Source organism: Ptychodera flava, chromosome 17 (assembly GCF_041260155.1).
Source record: "Ptychodera flava strain L36383 chromosome 17, AS_Pfla_20210202, whole genome shotgun sequence".
NCBI classification, from domain to species: Eukaryota; Metazoa; Hemichordata; class Enteropneusta; family Ptychoderidae; genus Ptychodera; species Ptychodera flava.
The window spans coordinates 5223185-5242992 of record NC_091944.1 but is presented as its reverse complement, the minus strand read 5'-3'; the positions used below and the strand labels follow the sequence as shown (position 1 = coordinate 5242992).

At 37.9% G+C, this 19808-nt stretch overlaps 1 protein-coding gene across 1 annotated transcript in view; it reads left to right on the top strand.

The window, feature by feature from the left end:
* Positions 1 to 4877: 4877 nt before the first annotated feature.
* The window catches only part of LOC139115227 (peroxisomal acyl-coenzyme A oxidase 1-like), a 34145-nt gene continuing 19214 nt past the window's right edge, over positions 4878 to 19808 (top strand). Inside the window, exons 1-8 of the mRNA XM_070677185.1 lie at positions 4878 to 5080; positions 7230 to 7389; positions 9255 to 9415; positions 10244 to 10351; positions 12156 to 12275; positions 13779 to 13894; positions 17499 to 17668; positions 18737 to 18899. Coding sequence (XP_070533286.1) covers positions 4939 to 5080; positions 7230 to 7389; positions 9255 to 9415; positions 10244 to 10351; positions 12156 to 12275; positions 13779 to 13894; positions 17499 to 17668; positions 18737 to 18899 — 1140 coding nt within the window. The 5' untranslated portion in view covers positions 4878 to 4938. The remainder of the gene's footprint in view (positions 5081 to 7229; positions 7390 to 9254; positions 9416 to 10243; positions 10352 to 12155; positions 12276 to 13778; positions 13895 to 17498; positions 17669 to 18736; positions 18900 to 19808) is intronic.

Genomic DNA, 19808 nt, shown 5'->3' with positions numbered 1-19808 from the left:
GTGATGAGACGTATATTTTCGCCAATATAACGTCCTTTCATGTAACCAGTTTGATCACGATCAATGACAAAAGGTAAAACACATTTCAGCCTGTTTGATAAAACCTTGGTAGCAATCTTGTAATCAATATTCAACAATGACACAGGCCTCCAATTATTTAAATCACTTTCCATGCCCTTTTTGAATAATAGAGATATCATACCTCGCTTTTGTAATGTTGAAAGTTCGCGAAAAATCAAAGCGTCATTCAAAGAAGAAATTACTAAATATTTAATATCTTGCCAGAAGAAACGATAAAATTCTACTGACAATCCGTCGCAACCCGGAGACTTGTTTCCTTGCATGGTCTTTAACGCGTGGAGGCATTCCTCTTCTGTGAGAAGACCTTCGCATAGCTCCTGCTGTGAATCAGATAGCTGTGGTAAAACCGTGTCCGATAGAAATCTGTCCAACGTCATTCCACTTTCTCTGTGCTTATACAGTTCGCTGTAGAAGTTTCGCTGTTCTCGGAGAATTCCGTCTGTGTCTGTCACCTGTTTTCCATCACTTTTCACCAGCTCTTTCATTTCTGTATTTGCAGTGTTATGTTTTTCCATGTTTAAAAAGTACTTGGTGCTTCTTTCCCCTTTTTCAATCCATGTGACACGAGATCGTATTTGTGCCCCTTCTGATAATAACGTATATAGCTCTTCAAGCCGCTTCTTAGTTTCACCGTATCTTTGTAAATTCTCATCCGATGGATTTGTGATCATTAATCTTTCATATTCTTGTAGCTTCTTTTCAAGGTTCGGTATTGCTTTGTTGTAGTTCTTTGTCGCGTTCCGCGTAAATTCTATAGCATATTCTTTAACTTCTCCTTTTAAAAAATCCCACTTCACTTGGTTGTTATCAAAGCTTTTACGTTGACAGTTCTGTATAAGTTCTTTTACATTTGTAACGAATTCTTCCTTTTCCAAAAGTTTATTGTTGAATTTCCACGTTCCTGGTCCCCTCTTGTCGACGCTTAACTGAATCTCCAGGGATACAGCCATATGGTCTGACAGTATGGCAGGTCTGATGTCTGTCTTCTTGACTTGACGAAGAAGATGCTTAGCAAGAAAGATGTAGTCCAGGCGGCTGTGAACTGGCGACGGTGTGAGTCTGCGCCATGTGAACTGACGTTTTCCTGGGTGCAATTTTCGCCAAACGTCACATAGACTGAAACGCTGAATGAAATTCCGTAAAACGGCTGTAGAGCTGTCATTTGTACGGCGTGATTTTGCATTGGATACTCTGTCCATATTTTTGTCCAGTGTACAGTTGAAATCACCTACCACTAATGTGTTCTCGTACGAACAATTTTCGTTGACGTAATCGTTGCATTTTTCGAAGAACTCTTTTCTTTGTTTCATGCCATTTGGGGCGTAAATACCACAGACTGACATTTTCAAACCATTGTGACTCCCATTTATTATGATAATTCGGCCATCATTGTCGTTCCACACAGTGTCAACGTCAAAGTGAAAATTTTGACGGACCAATATAGCTGTACCTCTGCTATAATTGTCACCTTTCGAATAGAAAATTCTGCCACACCATTCTTTTTCCCACAGATCAGTGTCTCTTCCGTCTCCGTGAAGTTCTTGTAAAATTGCCACATCTGTCTTTTGGAATTTAAGCCATCGAAAGATATGTTGTCGCTTGGTTTTCTCATTGAAACCCCTGACGTTCAGGGTAATAAATCTGATATTGTTCATCATTAGGATCGCAACTTCCGTCTTCTTTTACGATTCTTCTTGGTGTCTGTTTTCTTCACAGTTGTTGACGTTAATAATGGCGGTGATTCTGCAGATAACTCGAGACGTCCTCTCGAGACGTATTATATACGTCAGTTACATTTTCATCGTCCACATCTGTCACGTTTTTATCATCTTGTAGACTCTCTGACGTTACAGCTGTTTTCGACTTGTTTCCTTTACTTTCCCGTAAAAAAGCAATGATAGAACTTTGTTCTTTTCCGTCGGATGTGGTGGTCGCTTTACCCTTCTGAATGACAGTTGCAGTCTTTGGAGTACTTTCTCTTTGTATCGGCACTTCACGCTGCTTTGATGGAGGATCGTTGACCGTGTCTTTTCTGGTTGTTTTACAGTCTCTTGCAATGTGTCCATCTCCTGAACATTTCCTGCACTTTATCGGCTTTGCGCAAACGGAACTTGAATGTCCTTCCTCAAGACATTTACCACAGCGTTGTTGGAAATTTGCCATGGGTTGTTTGCAAATGATCTTAGCCGAAAATGTTCCGATTTTAATGAAGTCTGGTAACGGTGCTTTCGGCTGTTCAATATACACAGACCGATCTCCATTGAAGATGTTAGTCAGCTTGCCTTCGAACCTCCACTTTAGACGAGTTATGTCTGTTTTTAGCTGCAGGCCCATGTTGTTAAGAGTGGTCATAATCGCACTATCATCAAGCGATAGAGGCAAGTCCTTTATGGTTACTCTGAGCCAGTTTTCATGCAGTTCTCTTCTAAAGGGGTTTCGTCCCCATAGTGGAACAGACTTACCCCGTAATGCTAGTCCGTGCTGAAGTAAAATTGTTCTGTCAGCTTCATCACTTAGATAAATTCGCCACAATCCCCTTACTCGTTGTAATCCTTCAAGACTATCGATTGTAACGACTTCTGCTATTGCTGCTAAAACCTCCTCACCTCTTAGCCAGTGGCTGCTATCTCTTGGTTGCACGTCTGACTGTTTGAGAAAGAGCGGTAGAACTTGAGCGCTGTCTTGGCTGGCTGTAGCATTCCGGTGGTTGGCAACCACCTGTGCGTACAGTGCTTTGTCTTGACTCGCTGTGGCCATACTGGCTTGTTCGGTACCAAAACTAACAAAAATCCTTCTTACACGAACAAAATGTTCACTTTGTTACCTGAACACTGCTCAAAAACAGTTTAGGTAACAGATGACTGAAACTTAGATGCAAAACACCACTGATTTCGCAAGAAATATACGATGTTTTTAGAGCGTTTCGAAAACCTGCTTCGGTAGATTGCAGAACAGAGCGCCCTCCAAATGTACTGCCGACGAAGTGTAGGGCGCCGCCAACGGCGGCGCCCTACACTTCGTCGGGTTTTCGTGGGCATGTGGGATTCTGAATGAGACTCTTAATTGTGCAAACACCGACTGTATATGTAATTTCCTATGTTATTGTTGAGAAATATAGTGTTAAATTCAATAATCAGTATCAGTGTATCTTGTCTGAGATATTTCTGGTTAGCTTAAAAGGGGGAAGGATTATTTTGCCTAGTCTGCATCCTGGCAAAAAACTCCAAGGGACCGCGGTTACCTTTGGCCTAAAAAAAATTAAAAAAAATTGCTTGGCGCTCCTGAAACACCATCTTCTCAAAATCGACATGGCCTGTTACCTTAAAATTTGGCATGAAGGACACTTACCCTACAGTCTACAAATGCTGTAAACAGAATTTCGATTGATTAATTTTTATGCAAATGAGATGGATTTCAACGTTTCCTTTTGTAAAGATTAAAGTGGAGTTTTTCATAAAAACGAAATGGCCGCCAAACCACGTGACCGATCCAAATGATTTTTACAAAGTTAAAAGTATCGAGACTGAGAATTATACGAGTAAAAGTTAAGTTCTATCGGTGTGTTGGTTCTGGAGAAGATGATTTTTAAATATTAAATTGGTATTTTTTAAAATCCTAAATAGCGGTCAAGGTCACGTGACCACTCGTGATTTAATTAGCAAATTTTAAATAATTAAGACTATGCTTGCTGTGAGAAAAATTTCAATTTGACCAGACCCCTAGGTCATCATAGGAGGCCGTTTTTAGGTTTCTGAAAAATCCAATAAGGGCGCCAGGTCACGTGACCAAATTTCAAAGGTTAGGTGCACAGATCGACCCAAATCAGCCCTACAGGTTTGAAATGGCTGCGTGCAGCGGTTTTTGAGATCTGGTCGACAAAGTAGTGACGGAAGAAGAAGTTGTAGTTGTTGTTGCAGAAAGCTGAACTTCTGTAAACTTAAATTCTACCACCCCCTCCCCTCCCGTCCCCTTAAAAAAACAAACGCTCCCATAAGGTACGTTAAGGTAGAACGCGTCTAGGGGACAGGTTTTTGGACTCTCAAATTTCTGAATTTTTTTCTGATCTACCACATGTGGGGGCTTATTTTAAAGCTCTTGGAGAAAGAAAAATTTGAACCGTCTTGGTTTTTCGAAAATCCCAAATTAAATTTCCCCCGTAGAATTGACAGGTATGGCGGCCACTTTGAATTTAAAATGTCGGGTTCAGCAGTTTTCCTTAGGGCTTGGGTTTTTTGGTGTCCCCAAAAATTAGTCGACACCCTAACGTCTATAGTATTTTGCTACAAGTATCTGACTTCTTCGAGAAATTGCTTTCGATGTTACTTATTTTGATATTTTCGATTTGTATAGTGTTGGTGCAAAAAAGTCCATCAATGAACACAAGCCATAACTCTGAGGAGAAAGGGTAGTTTTCTGCGTACAGAATATCAAATATGAAGCTTTCACTATTTGTTTTGAAACAAGCAATTAAATTCATCGAGAAATTCCTTTCGATTGCATGTTTCTGTATGTTTTACCAATGTGTTCAAAGCGTACTAAAATATCCTGTGAAACTCAAGCCATGGAAAAGGGTCATCCTTTACTAACAGATTGTCAATTATAGGACTTTGCCATTTTATTGGTAAAAGTAATTGAATTATGTCGCATGGGCGTGATTTTGCAAAGACAAATATTTGCTTGCATGCTTGTGCTGCATTAAACATGAGCTCCTCGACCGAGGTGAGTAAAGTAGGTTTAGCATACGTATCCTCATTCCTCCACACCTAGGGAGTACAATATATCCACTTTAGGCATGTCGTCTGCGAGATCGTCTGCATCGCTGTTTTCGGTTTTGGGAGGGATCTGAGTGTATATGGCATGATGTCGGCTTACGCAGGTGAAAAACATAAAGTAAACACTGATTTGCTTCAAGAAAGGGAGAAGGCATCCTTTAACCCGACAGAATTGACCTATATCGTCGACGGAGGACCCCAAAAGACAAGAAGACGACGCTATATTCGTGAGTACATGTACATCATACATGTGTACAATACAAGTATAAACGACTCTCCAGTTTAATTACATGAATTACTTGTAGGGAGTTGTTCACCGGGAGGGCATGCAGAGAGGCGATATCGGCTCAAGCTTAGTTATCGGTTTCATACATTCAACGTATAAGTTACAATTGAAGTAAAATACAACAAATGCATATATCTAATAAGCTAGCCCTGCGTACGATGCTCTGTGTCTGCGTCGTATGGTCTCCCAACATGGCTGTGTACCACGGCTTAATATATATTACATCATGTCCGGTACGTGTGCAAACAAGCATTTGTCAAGACAAACTTTAAACTTTTATCAATTTGACTGACTTCATACTAACCTTTAGAGTGGAACTTACTGTAAGGAGAGCAAACTTTTGCCCTATATTGTTATTTGTGACCCTTGCTCTTCATGGCAGGGCAGTGCGTTGTTCAGTAACGGATGTGCCTCTTGAATTTTGCTCATTTTCAATGATTATGCAATAAGTTGAAAGCGAATTTCATTTTCATCTTTCCGTATTGTATACCTTGTATACTATTATCTAAAAATGATGATTTTATTTCAACCAATGAATTCACAACAATGAACTTAACTGCGTTTTAAAAGTTGTAAACTCCTGCACTTTACTCAACCTTTCAAAACTCATTTTCTAAACCATCAACTTACGGAGGAAAGACGAATTTAAAAAAGTAGACTCTCTGAATTTTCAATTACTATCTTGTATTACTTGAGTTGCCGGTTATTTCTGCAATACTTTGACATTTGCATCTGTATACAGCTTTGATTTTCACATAATGATCAAAGGCCAGAGGCCAAGTATGCTGATAAACAAGAAGAATTAAAAAAAATACATGTAATATTATAGGGAACACTTCATCTCCACATATATCATTATCCATGACCACAGTTTATGCCTGTAAGAGGGTTTAACAGTAGCACTTGAACGTTTCTCCAAAAGAAGCATTCAGTTGATTTGTTACCAATAAGGTATATTGCAATGGGGATACGTACCTCACCCTTTTCCACCAGATGTAGGCCTCATACAGAGGTAGCAAACTTACCTGATTCTGAGAAAGTGTGTCTTATGTACAAGAAACACGATTGGAACTAATTTGGGATAATTGGATATTCATATTTTTCAAATTTCTCAAAAGTGTTAGGTGCTCTATAGGAGAATATTGCAATATTACAAATAACTCATAAAAAAACAAGTGTATAACTTAAAAAGAAAAGCAGATGAAACCGACATTTCTTTACTATCCAATTATCCCAAATTAGTTGCAATCGTGTTAAGAAGTGTTTTTATATGTTAATGAGGGATTTTAACGAGAGTTGAAAAACTTTGATGTGAAAGTGAAAGATTACCGTACAGCAGGCCTCATACCACCACCAGCAGGAAACGTCACCCATGTCTCATTCCCAGGCTGTGAACAACTCCCTACAAACCCTTACCTACTGCAAAAGCCCTTGCTACCTATGATCTTTCCTATGCCTCTGTCTTTTCTAAATCAGAAAACTTCCAAAGAGGAGAAAAACACTTCCCTGTCCGTACACTTGTCCTTAAACATTAGTTGCTTGCTAAACAAGCAAATGAACTTTCCATGCCAGTTAAGGAGCATAAATTGCTTTGTATTCCTCTTTCCACCAGTAAAAAATCTGTTATCAAGGAATTTCTTACAAATATTTTATTTGCACAAAAAGCTGTACTCTGAAAGACATCCTTTTCTGAAATAGTAAATGCGCCTCTAAAGTGAAAGATTTACAATTTTGCTCAAACTTTCCTGAATGAAAGTGTCAACCATTCTCTTACCAACTCAACAATAAAAATAGGGGGTCACCGTGCAAAGCCTGGAACTAGTGAAACAAATTACCAAATTAACAAATTACAGCATTAGAAATTCAAAATGGCTACAATTCCTGTATTAACTCTATTGGGGAAATTAAATTTTGGACTTTTGAAAAACTACGACGTTGAAAGTTTTTCTTCCCCCAAAAGCTTTAAAATGAGCCCCACAAGTGGTAGATCAGAAACGATTGTAAAAGTTTGAGACTCCGACTATCTTTCCCGGAGGCGCGTTCTACCTTAAAGATAAACTATGCTGCCGAATTGTTTTGATGTTTTTCAGAAACTCTGGCTCTCAATGACAAAGACTTTAAGGAAAAGGATCCTGCCTTCCTAAGCCGTGATGAACAGTACACAAGTATTGTGAGAAGATCCACCCTCCTTGTGAAGAAATTAAAAGAGCTGAATTTGACAGATGTGTCTGATCAGGATATCTACATACAGTAAGCAACCGTGTCACTGTAAAAACCAAGAACTTTTTATCAACATCTCATATTATTAGTTTTACTTATGCCAGATTAAAAGAAAAATATATTTTTTCCCATTTTAAAAAATCACAGATAATTTACTGTTTTTTGATGGGTCACACTGAAGTTAGAATGAAATATTAAGAAAAATTAGACCATCATGCTTTATTTTCTGAGGGCTTGTAAGCGGAAACACATTTTTTTCTAACGCATTATGTACTGCTTGATCACTTGTACCTGAACGCATGTACCATAGGTATTTGCAGTGCAGTATACCAAAAACTTTATTCGATGTAACCTTATGTTAATGAGCACTTGTTCCCAGGGCAAATTTTATTTGTAATTAACTAGTGCTTACAAACATTTTGAAAATCGTCACCTACAAGCTGTACATCTTGACAGAGAAACAGTACTTGGGCACTTGGGTATGGGAGATTTCAAAAGCAATAGCTGCGATAATATTTGTGCCAAAGTAAGGAAAAGATTACATTTCCGAAAGTTTGGATATTTTCAGACCCCAGTGTCTTCCAAGGTATTTCTTTCCTTAACGATCAAGTCATGGCCAGCTATGATAGGCAGAGGTTCACTCATGCAAACATAATGCTCTCTCTGCCGCTTATGCTTTGATACTTATTTGTAAAGAATTTAGCATTTTAAAGACCATGTAAAGTAAAGTGTCAAAATGTAAAATGTTTTACACTGCTCTTTCCCACAATTGTAGCGAAAAGCTTGAGTGAGACCAATTCAGCAAATATGCTATCTTTTGACTTGTAAAAATAGATAAAAATTTACCCAATCAGAACGGGGTGTGTGACATAATAAACCTATAAATACTCAATGACATCAAAGCTAATCATTACAAAAGTAGGAACTTGATTCATATCATTCCGCCAAACTTTAGACTCCGAAAATGAGTTATACTGGATATCGCTTTTTTGTATTTTCTTTTGTGACAAATGACACAACTCCAAGAGTGCAGTGTACTCAGGGTATTCGCATGAGTGCATGCTGAAATGTTATCTGCTCTACATGTCACTCCATGAGTGTCTATAAAGAGTCCAGTGATGTGGATGGCAATTAAACCCTCATACAAACTATGGTGCAGCACTGGGACTCTCTTGACATAGGGTTCTGCCACTATTCATCTGCCATTGAGAATAATAGATTTTTCCTATGCTCTATAGTGACTGTACTGATTAATGCGTGTTTGTTCCAAACCTTTCACTGTTTCCAGTGCCATTTGCGGAGGCAACTGCACTTTCAGCTCACCGTATTGCAAGGGGACGCACTAACTCAACAATTATCAGGATTTTTTTCACGCTCATTGTATGGTGTGTCCCTAAGTTTCATAATGCCTTCTTTTGCGATTATTACCGGTGTTTGATCCTAAGAAATACTGTTGTGACTGCTGGAATATCTGAAAATTGTTTTGTTACAGTGAATTTTCAAGGATCATCACTATGAAAGAGAACCATTAACATTATTACAAAAAATCTGGCAATCATATAATTGCAAAAATATGCATTCAGACGATAGCGCATTAGATTGCTGTATAGTGCACATTATGCATGCATTACATTTTAATTCCTGATCACTTTGTAGCAGTTTTGGTAAAAAAATTGTTTCTCAAAAACTATTGCCCTGAAATTTTGTTCACTTAAGGGATTCCTAGACTATCAATTCATTGTTATTGTTTTCAAATTTTGAACAAATCTGCACAATATTGTTGATATGCTAATAGCTTATGTCAATTTTTTTGTAAAAAACATGATCTCCTTTCTTAGTCACAGTATTTGCCTTATTTTGGTGAGTTGATGGATAATTTGCTTTTTTCTATCTAGGACTGCTCTACGCATGGAAAAAAGCATATTTTCTGTACATGATGGAATAGTTATACCCATGCTACAGACACAAGCTGATGAAACTCAGAAAAAGAAATGGCTGCCAAAGGCATTGAATTATGAAATCATTGGCTCATATGTGCAGACCGAACTTGGACATGGTAAGTTTAAGAATGGTTATGCTGCCTCTGCCTCCGCCCTTTTTCTTAGGGTCATATCCTAAGAATAATTAATAAAAAGCCAAGTACTGCAAAAGAGAACAGTTCTTGTGTCTGCGGAATTCCCAGCTCGCGCCCTCGGTGCAACGCTTGCGAATCCCCCACACACGTACACAAACAATACATTGAAAAGGCACGAGGGACTTTCGACATTCTAAGTACTTTGCGTAGGTAATGAATGATCGTCTCAGAAACCACTCGTCTAATAGGTTTTAATGTTTCAAGATTTTTTGTAAGCCTGCCTGTATAAGTGTCCAACCAGTGTGAGAGACAGATGGCAAAGACACTATAGGCATAGCATTTTTCTGCGCAGGCTGTTGATAAATGTCTCTCTTTATAGGAGGTCTGCAAGTATGAGCAATACTGAATTCTTCTGCCCTAAGAGTATCTGGAGTATTGCCAAATGTCTGTGTATGTAAGGGGTCTGTAAGTAATGAGCCATAATGATTCTTCTGCCATAAAAATATTGCCAAAGGATCTCTGCACTCACTTAGTGGTTCTAAGTTTTGTTTAATTATTACGAACATAAGAACCATTGGATGACATCAAATTGTTCAACCAGGAACCAAAATATTTTCAAGCCTCCCCTATAGGCAGAGCAAAACTTTCAAGCCCTCTCCACTACCCCACAGAATTTCCAAATCCCCCTGAATTCCTCCAGTCCCCTCACCATATTTGTGAACAGAGTCTAATCCTTCAATTGATCTCTTGTGTTCTGCAAATGACCTCTCTATGAAAAATTTTATCCATTTAGTAACATCTCCTAAACAGGAACTTTTGTCAGAGGCTTGGAGACAACTGCAACCTTTGACCCCAGCAACCAAGAATTCATCATTAATTCACCAACACTGACTTCTACAAAATGGTGGCCAGGATATTGTAAGTAATCAACTGACTAATTTGTAAAGAAAAACATGAAAATAAAACTAGTTTAATATATTGGCTGGTGATTGTGTCTGTCTGTCTGTCTGTCTGTCTGTCTGTCTGTCTGTTGGCATGATATCTCAAGAATGGCTTATCAGATCAGAACATCTGTAGAGAATCTGTTTGGAAATGGCAATAAGACCTGGTTAGTTTTTGGTGGATGTGGCAGACATGAGTATAATAATTTGCTTTTTTTCAGAAATCATATTCTCAGAATCACCGTGTCTTAGCTTATGAATCTTCTTATGTTAATTAATGATATGACAGATTCCAAAGTGATGTAGAAGCTAATGCCAATGGCACTGCTCCTTTGCATTTTGAATTAACTTTCCTTATTGGGGATATATCTCCTTTGACTTGACTGACTATGTATATTCAAGATACTATGATATAACACTAATGAAAGTCATTTTGCATATTTACACAAGGCTAGTTACTACATTTCCCATTAACAAAATTTTCTAATAAGGGATATATCTGGATTGACATGACCAAATTTGATAAAACTTGCTCTGTGCATTAAAGATACCGGTACTACAATATATCAGTAATGAAAGTCATTTTGCATTTTTTCATGAGCTAATTATTAATTTACAAATTTAACAAACTTCTTATCACTTTGGAATAGATTATTACATCTTGAACAAAGAACCATCAGAACCAAAGTTGATGAAACTTTCTGTATACATAGAAAACAATATCGTATATCACCAGTCAAAGTTGTTTAGCACTTTTACGTCAGCCAATAACAGGTCTGCAAATTTGATAAACTTTCTGTATCGGGAATATATATCCGGATAGACTAGAACAAAGTTGGCAAACATAGAGGTACTGTCTGTATTGAAGATATTGTGATATAATATGAATGAAAGCCATATTGCGTTTTTAAATCAAGAAATTCCTAATTTTCTATTTAAATGACTTTTATTAATTAGGAACTAAAGAATAGAAGGACATGACCAGAGTTGATAAACTTACAATGTTAATGATATGATGATGTAACATTTGTGTATGATATTTAGCAGTTTCACCTCAGGTAATTGCAATTTTGCATATTTACTGAGATGTCATAAATTAGCACATAAAACTTGAAGGACTTGACCAAAGGCAATTAAACTGGCTACATATGGCAATGATTCAATGATATGTATACTCAGCAGTTTTGGTTTCGAAGCTGTGCACGATAAATTACTTGTTCATGATATTAATTATAACAATTTTAACAAACACCTGGCATTAATGTCAAAGATAAGTGTCAATTACAGACAACTGCGGCTTGTCTGCTGAAACACGGCCCATTTTCAGTTCACATCTTGTCTAAACATTGTATTGTGATGCAAATAGTCAGCATGTGACCTTTCAATAGTGCATTGGAAAGGGAAAATAAATGCCTAGAAAGGTATAAATGAAGAAAGAACGGATGATTTCTCATCGCAAGCCCCAGATTAATGAGTCATGCTTAGGATTTTTTGTATGAAGCTAATTTACACTGTCCTGATAGACAGGCCAAGAATCAATGTGTATGTGCACTGTGCATGCCAATAAAGCATCATATGTGTATTTTCATTAAAGGTTCAGAATGTCTTCCTTACTGCCTTCAAATAGCAAACTTCTTTGAAAAATATACCTTCATGTTCTTTATCACATTTGTGCCATCGGCACACTCAGAGTTAAATATTGATTTTGTGCTGGTAATAACTTCAATGTTTAATAATGTAACAAAAGCATAGAAACTTTTTCACATGGATGTTCATTTCAGTGGGTAGGTCAGCAAACTGTTGTGTATTGATGGCCCAGTTGTATTCGCAAGGGAAGAAATATGGTGTTCATGCATTCATTGTACCGCTGAGAAGATTTGATAATCATGAACTTTTACAAGGTATGTGTATATATTGTCGATAATGAACCCCCGAATGCTTTTAGTTATTGTCTTCAGTACTTCAGGTAAATTAAACTCTTTGAACTAGGACTATGACAAATGTGACATCTTGTTGAAGACGTACATAAAAACAGGATTCTCAGGTCTTAATGATTCAAAAATCCTTGTTAGTCCCAACGGACATCGTCAAAGGGGACTTATCAGGCTTGGTCATGTCACTGCGTCCTCCTTGTATCTGTCCGCCCGTTCACGCAAATTTATCAGAGATGCCTGGAGCGATTTCGTTCAAACTTGGTAAAAGGATTACTCCCTATATCATTATATGCATGTTGATTTGTTTTGTGATCCAACCCTATATAATTGTGTGACGGCAATTTTATAAACAAAGCGGGGACTATGTCACTGACAATGACCTTTTGAAAAAGAACTCTGTTTCTAGAGTGACTGCACTAAACTTGATGAAACATTGTAAAGATGTTCGTCATACAGAGCTCTGATAGCACACAATGATATGTTTTGCATCAATAAATTGCTAATTTGCATATTTGATGAATTTTTGTAATTAGGATGATATATCTAGAAATACTATAGCAAAATTGATAAATCTTGGTACAAATTTTTAGCACATAGTCTTATAATACTGCAAAAGATAATTAGCATTGTCATACGAATTAATTGCTAATTTGCATATTTAAAGAACTTTCCTAATTAGTGGCTCTCGCCAAAAGTACAACGTCAAATTTGATGAAACTTGGTACAGATGTTGATCTTGCAGAAGTGTTATGCTGTGCAAAGAGATGTAGAAGTATCATGCCAATTAAATGCCGATTTGCATATTTAATGGATTGTTTAATTAGGCTGATATGTCAAGAAATGGTTCATCAAATTTCATGAAACTTGGCACAGCTGTTGAGCTCAGATTGCTTTATCATTAAATCAAGACATGTTGATTATTTTTTTTAATTTAGATGTTTAATGAACCTTCCTATTTAGAGTGATATGTCAAGAAATACCGAATCTAATTTTTATGAAACGTCTGGTGGAGATGTTGATCTCACAGTGCCGTAATATAATTCAGCAACACTAAGCGGTCTGTCAGTGTTATAATAGAAAATAAAAATGTTTGGCAACATCCTGTCAATTAATGACCTTTTGTAATTAGGGTGACAGCCAAAGTTGGTCTTACATATTCACCACCATTTAACTCATTTTCAATCACAGACCCAATCAATGAACAGGACTCTATCCTCTCCAATGACTTATAATGAAAGTACCCATTAACAAGTGGTGACTGTCTTATCAAGCTTACCTGTTCCTTAAAGAATTGACATAGTTATGTCATGGTTACCAATAATCTGTTAATTCCAGGATACTGCAAAAAGATTTTATTGCAATGAATAACTTCAATCTAATGTAGCTATTTACATGTGGTACACTGAAATTCATGAAAAGTCTTGCATATATATGTAAACAAATATCTGATTAATTTCTTGGCTTATCCAGGTGTAAAGATTGGAGACATTGGACCTAAACTGGGTATAACCAGCAATGATAATGGTTTCTGTAAATTTGAAAACGTAAGGATTCCAAGAGAAAATCTCCTGTCAAAATACACAAAGGTAAAAAGAGCGGTTGCAATATTGTGACCTGTTTAATCTAAACATCAAAAGACGTTAAACAAACATTCTATGCTATATTGTAGAAGATCAAGTTTTCAAATTAATCTATCATTATAAACTCTCTTTTTGAAATTGGTTTAGTCCATTCCAGCATTGTGACTTGACTAGAGATATGTGCACTCTAAGCAGCATAGAAATTACATTCTAAAAAGCGATCCCCTCACCTGAGTATCAAGGGATATCCAGTGGTAGTTTGCCAGTCCTACTGGTCCTGGAGTCTAGTTTACTCGTATGGAAGACTTGGTTTGCTCGTTGTGCATTCTAATGGTCTTCTTACAGGGCTCAAAATTAGCGGTAGTCCCGCGTCCACAGACTACCAACTTTTCCCTAGGGCTACCAAAGTCCATGAAATGGTATACCACACGGACTACCAAAGCCTGGGACATGAAATACTTGGCGTGCGATGTCCGTCACTTTTGGACGATCTAAATGCTGTCAACATGTAGTTTCATTTGTTTGAAGCAATTATCCTTTCATCTGTGAAGAGTTTTTTCTGGTGACTATTACAATTTTCACTGCTATGTTGTTGTTTCACAAGATGCAGAGCGTTTGATACTAGAATGTTGAGGTGCTTTTCCGTGTGCACTCTTTGCATGCCAGTTCACACTATGCTGTTGATCGGCAGCATACAAGACGTACTTGTGTCAAGTTTTGGGGTTTTGATGCTGAAATTTCACAAAACTTTTTCTTCTATATCAAGAGATTGTGAAATCAGTTTGATTTGAAATAGTAATATAAAACACTGTGCTTGGAAATCGTGGCTGAGTTTCGCTGTCTTTTATCTATGGTTGTCGATCAGTATCAATGTATTACGTTCTGTACAGAGAGACTCGGGTGTAACAAGACATGCCAGTTCATAAAGATCATGAGAATATTTTTTTCTGTTTTTCTTTACTAAAGTTACAATTTCTTTGGATGTATAAGCCGATTTAGAAAGTGATAGAAAGTGTTACAAATGTACAAAAATAAGCATAAATTAAGCGTTCGTGACACATAACATGGGGTTTCTCGAGTAGAAGCCCCTAGTTTTACTGCTATTTTGTGTTGCTGAACCAGGGGCTTATACTGGGACGAGTACAGTATCCCTAAACCAAAATATTCATGGACTACCAGCCATTGTCACTGGGCTACCAACTTCAGAAAATGGTAGCCCAAGTGGACTACCAAGGTAAAAAGTTAATTTCGAGCCCTGTCTTAGTCCTGCAGTATAGTTTAGGTAACTGTAGTCCTGCTGTTTGCAATATATGAGATCTAGGTTGATATTCCTTTTCAGTGTCTTATAATTTACAAGTCATGTATTCTCATAGTCCTACTATACATATTGATAGTCATGTAATCTAGAATGCTATTAATTTGCAATTCTAGTTAGCTTGTCCCCCTGTCTAGTTTATCAGTCTTGCTGTCCAGCTTCAAGTCCTGTGGGCTAGTTTGCTATCTAACTATATAGGCTTCAAGTTTGCCAGTCTTGCCGTCTAGCTTGCATGTTAGCATTATTTATCTAGAAGTTATGAATATGACCAATAACTGTCATGTGTTAATTTTTGTTCATAATACAAGCCTTGCCTTTGTCGAGTATGAGCCTATTACTGTAACCTCGCTATCTTTGTACGTTATTTCAAAGAAAACAGTCTATATATGTTAATTGCCCCTAATCCCAACATTAATTTGTTCTGCTGATCACTTACGTGGGGGCTTATCACCCCATACACAGGTAGGGAGGGTACAGTAATAGGCTTACACTCAACACAGGCAAGGCTCGTAGAATGAAAATATTTAATACATGACATTTATTGATCATATTCATAACTTCTAGACGAATAATGCTAAAGCTAGCAATACCCTGTGGACATTCAGTCTTGTTTGCTATACTAAGTCTTGCAATGAAGTTTAACAAATCCTACTGTAACACACCTCATCCGCAGTCTGTGTTCTAATTCGCCATTGACAGTCACGTGGGATGCGTTCTTTTGTGCTGATCCACGTAAACGACGTCATCAGGCATCATTTGTCGGAACTGTTGCCTGCCAGGCATCAGTTCCGAAAAATGATGCCCGCTGACGTCAAAAAACAGTTGGCGCATGCGTGAACTGGAATGTAAACAAAGATGCCGTCTGCGGACGAGCGAAACGATAGTCGAGAAATTTCTCGGTTTATCCTACTTTCTGAAGAAGAACTGAATGCTCTGGTTTCAAACAAGGACTCGAAACGAACGAAGACGATAATCAAAGGTGCATTGAACGTTTTGCAGAAGTATTGCGACCCTGTCGGCAAAAACTTTTTCTTGCTGAACCACTCCAACATATTACATCATATAGCTTACATGCGACAACTTTTGTGTATGGTATGTTCTTATGTATGACTACGGATGAGGTGTGTTACAAAACACATATTGACTGGCCATTAGGGCAACAGCATACGTCTTTAACCCCTCGGGCCTGTGAGTCACCCCCAAAAACAGACTGTTTCCCTCGGCCTACGGCCTCGGGAAACAGTCTGTTTTTGGGGGTGACTCACAGTCCCTCGGGGTACAGACGTATGCTGTTGCCCTCATGGCCAGTCAATATGTGTATACTGTCTCAAGTTTGATAGCTGTCGATCCTGCTGTCTTTGTTGCCAGTCCTTCTGTCTAGCCTACTAGCTTACTTGTCCTGCAGTCAATAAGTTGCTGGTCCTAGATCCTACTGTCTAGCTTGCTAGTCACGTGGTCTACATTGCTAGTCCTACTGTCTCGTTTACAGTACTGCAGTGTAGTTCAACTGCTCCTGCTGTCCAGTTTTTCAGTCATACGTCTAGCTTTCAAGTCCTGCAATCTAGTTTACTTGTATTGTAGTCTTGTTTGATAGTCATGCAGTGCTGTTACTTCTAGAAGTCTATAGTTTGCTCAGTCCTGTAGTCAAGTTTACCTGTGGTGTTTGCCCTTCATATTGTTGTGTTTGCTAGCTCTGCAGTGCAGTTTCACTAGTCCTGCTGTCTAATTTACCAGTCGTTAATTAAGTCATAGTGGGCGACAGTTGTCAGTGAAAGTTTATTATGAACAAATATTTTCATTCCAATGCAAAAAGAACTTAGTTTCTATAAAACTAAAACATAGCACTCTTTAGTGAGAACAAGAATATTATGTATTGATTAGAGGACAGTTGAGAACTCTGTTACGGGGGAGTGGGTTCTACTGGGAAGAGAGTCACTGGGGAGTGTTGGTTGGGGAGGGGCGAAAGGAAGATATTTTGTAGGAGGGGAAGCTTATTAAAATTGTGGAGGGAGGGCAGTTTTGAACAGCTTTAATACCTTTTGCCAGATTTTTTGACGCCAAATTCCTTTAAACGCTATAGTTTAAACATAAAAAAATTGAAACACTTTGTTCGAATTCAATTACTTTAAATATAGGTCGGGTTGCAGCCTGTGCTAAGTATTTTTGACCCCATGGACCACACAGTAGAATGCCAAAAAGCAAGACTTCATAGTTGAGAAATTTGCTACTACCTCAAACCTTGATTTGCTTATCACTGCATTCTATGCATGTTCAATAATTAATTTTTTGTTTTAGATTGATCCAGATGGGACATACCATCCGCCAAAGAACGACAAGTTGGTCTATGCAGGGATGGTTTTGTCAAGAGTAACAATTCTGTCATTGTGTGCACAGATGCTCGCTGCTGGCTGTACCATTTCAACAAGATATAGTGCTGTCAGGAGACAAACAGAGTTGACACCAGGGTCAGTAAACCCTTTCACCACTATTTTCCTCTTCAGGAGTAGAACTTTCACCACAAAAATCACTTTTATTGTCCAAATGTTGCGATCACAACAAATCCAAACAACATTTTGACACGGAAACTAAATCTGTGCAATGTTGAGACCCTGCACTTACTGTACTGTGAAACAACACAGAAACAATTAGTTTTTGATAGAAGGTGATCAACGAATGACTTTGCTGCAATGCCATATTTTAAAACTGATGGTATGCCTCACATAATAGTGGACCATTTGGCCACACATTGGAGCCGAAAGACATCACGTTTTATTGCTGACAAAAACTGAATGACTTGAATTACAAATAGTGAATTATCAGTCGGCTTGAATGAATGTACGCCCTTAAGGTCAGAAACCTGTGTACGTAAGCAAAGAGGATGGAACGGAAAGAAAGTAATGTAAGCTAAAAGAATTGAGTGTGCCTTGCCCATGGAATTTATTTAGACAGGTGTGCTAATGATAGAAATGACTTAAGGTCAGGGCACCATAATGTCTTTTTCTGGCAGAAATTAAAACCAAGTTCCTGTAAGTTAAGGTCCAGAACGGGGACTTATAGATTTGTGTCTGTCCGTCTGTGCGTATTATCTGGGGCCATTTCTCAAATGTTACAGGACTGATTTGTTGCAAACTTGACATAAAGGCAAAACCCTTGGAAAACATATACATGATGATTTATTTCATTATCAGAGCCAATGTGGGAAGACCAATTTTGTAGGAAGAGATAGAATGCACATTCTGATTTTATTCAAAGTTGGCACAAAGGCAGAACACTTTGACGTGAGCATTTTTATGAATGTTATCATGTATTTCCTATCAAATTTACGGATTAAAATGGTGTGATATGTAAAAGTGTATGCATGATTTGTAAAAGACCTTTTGGTTTTGATAACTAAAACACAAAGAGGAGACCATAGTTTTTCCAATCAAATCATAATCATTGGAAAATGGTAAATTAATTACTCATTACGGCATGTTATAACATTAAGTTATCTTTAGCAAGCATTACTTTAATTCCACAACTTCTTATCACAGTGGTGAGGAACCACAGATTATTAATTACCAGTCCCAGCAGTTGAAACTGTTTCCACAATTGGCAGTAGCATATGCACTCAGATTTGCTGCTCACAGTGTTCGTAGACGATGTGATCAGATTCAAGCTGATATTGAGGCTGGTGACATTTCCAGCTTGCAGGAGGTGAGTTTAAGGATGAACATTTTTGCGAGTGTCATTTTGATAATCACATTATAGTTATAAAAAGACTCAGGATATACTTTCAGGAAAAAAATATTGGTTGTATCCGCAGCAACTCCACACCACACATTTACACCAATTGCACCTAATAGCTGCCAGGTCCTACATGTATGCTGTCAGTTGATCCCTACGTGCATCCATGAATTAAGTCTCTAAATTTGTACAACACTGGCCATCATCTCAAGGAGTGTTCATTTTTGTTTATTATATGTAGGTATTTATGACATGGTACACGTAGTGTAACGTATCAATGAGAACTCGGGGAATAAAGTCTTGATGTTCTATTTCTGCAAACAAGAGCTGCGCATTCTATCGGAATGGTTTCCATTGTCTGTAGTGTATGCAGGTCATTTCCCCCACACTCATCATGACCTGAGTTCAATTAGTCTAGAACATTCTCAAGGTCAATGCCCTTAATGACCTCACAACCTTGAATTCAATTAGTCATGTTTGGAATGTTCTGGAAAGTTAATTAGTTGTGTAAGAGAGATAATTTTAGAACAGTAATTAGCATGTCAATAAAAGTTCTAGATTGTTCTTATATGCCCTTATGTAAGCACATGTGTATAAAAGGGACGTGCACAGCTTCCAGTCAGACTTTTGGGATCGTGTCTCTTGTGTGTTACTAAACTCCAGCAATAGTCATTCTCAAGACTTTTCAAGACCTTCACTGCCAACGCTGGATTTATACTGTGGACTTTGTGCAACTTCAAGCCTGCAAGCCAAAGGACTGTTCATTCATCCGACTGACTGTTACAACTCTGAGACTGGAGCTTTGCCGTCCCAGCTGAGATAAGTAGTCTGTACACTTTTAAAGCTTGTACTCTATCCCTGACTTAGCAATTAGATTTT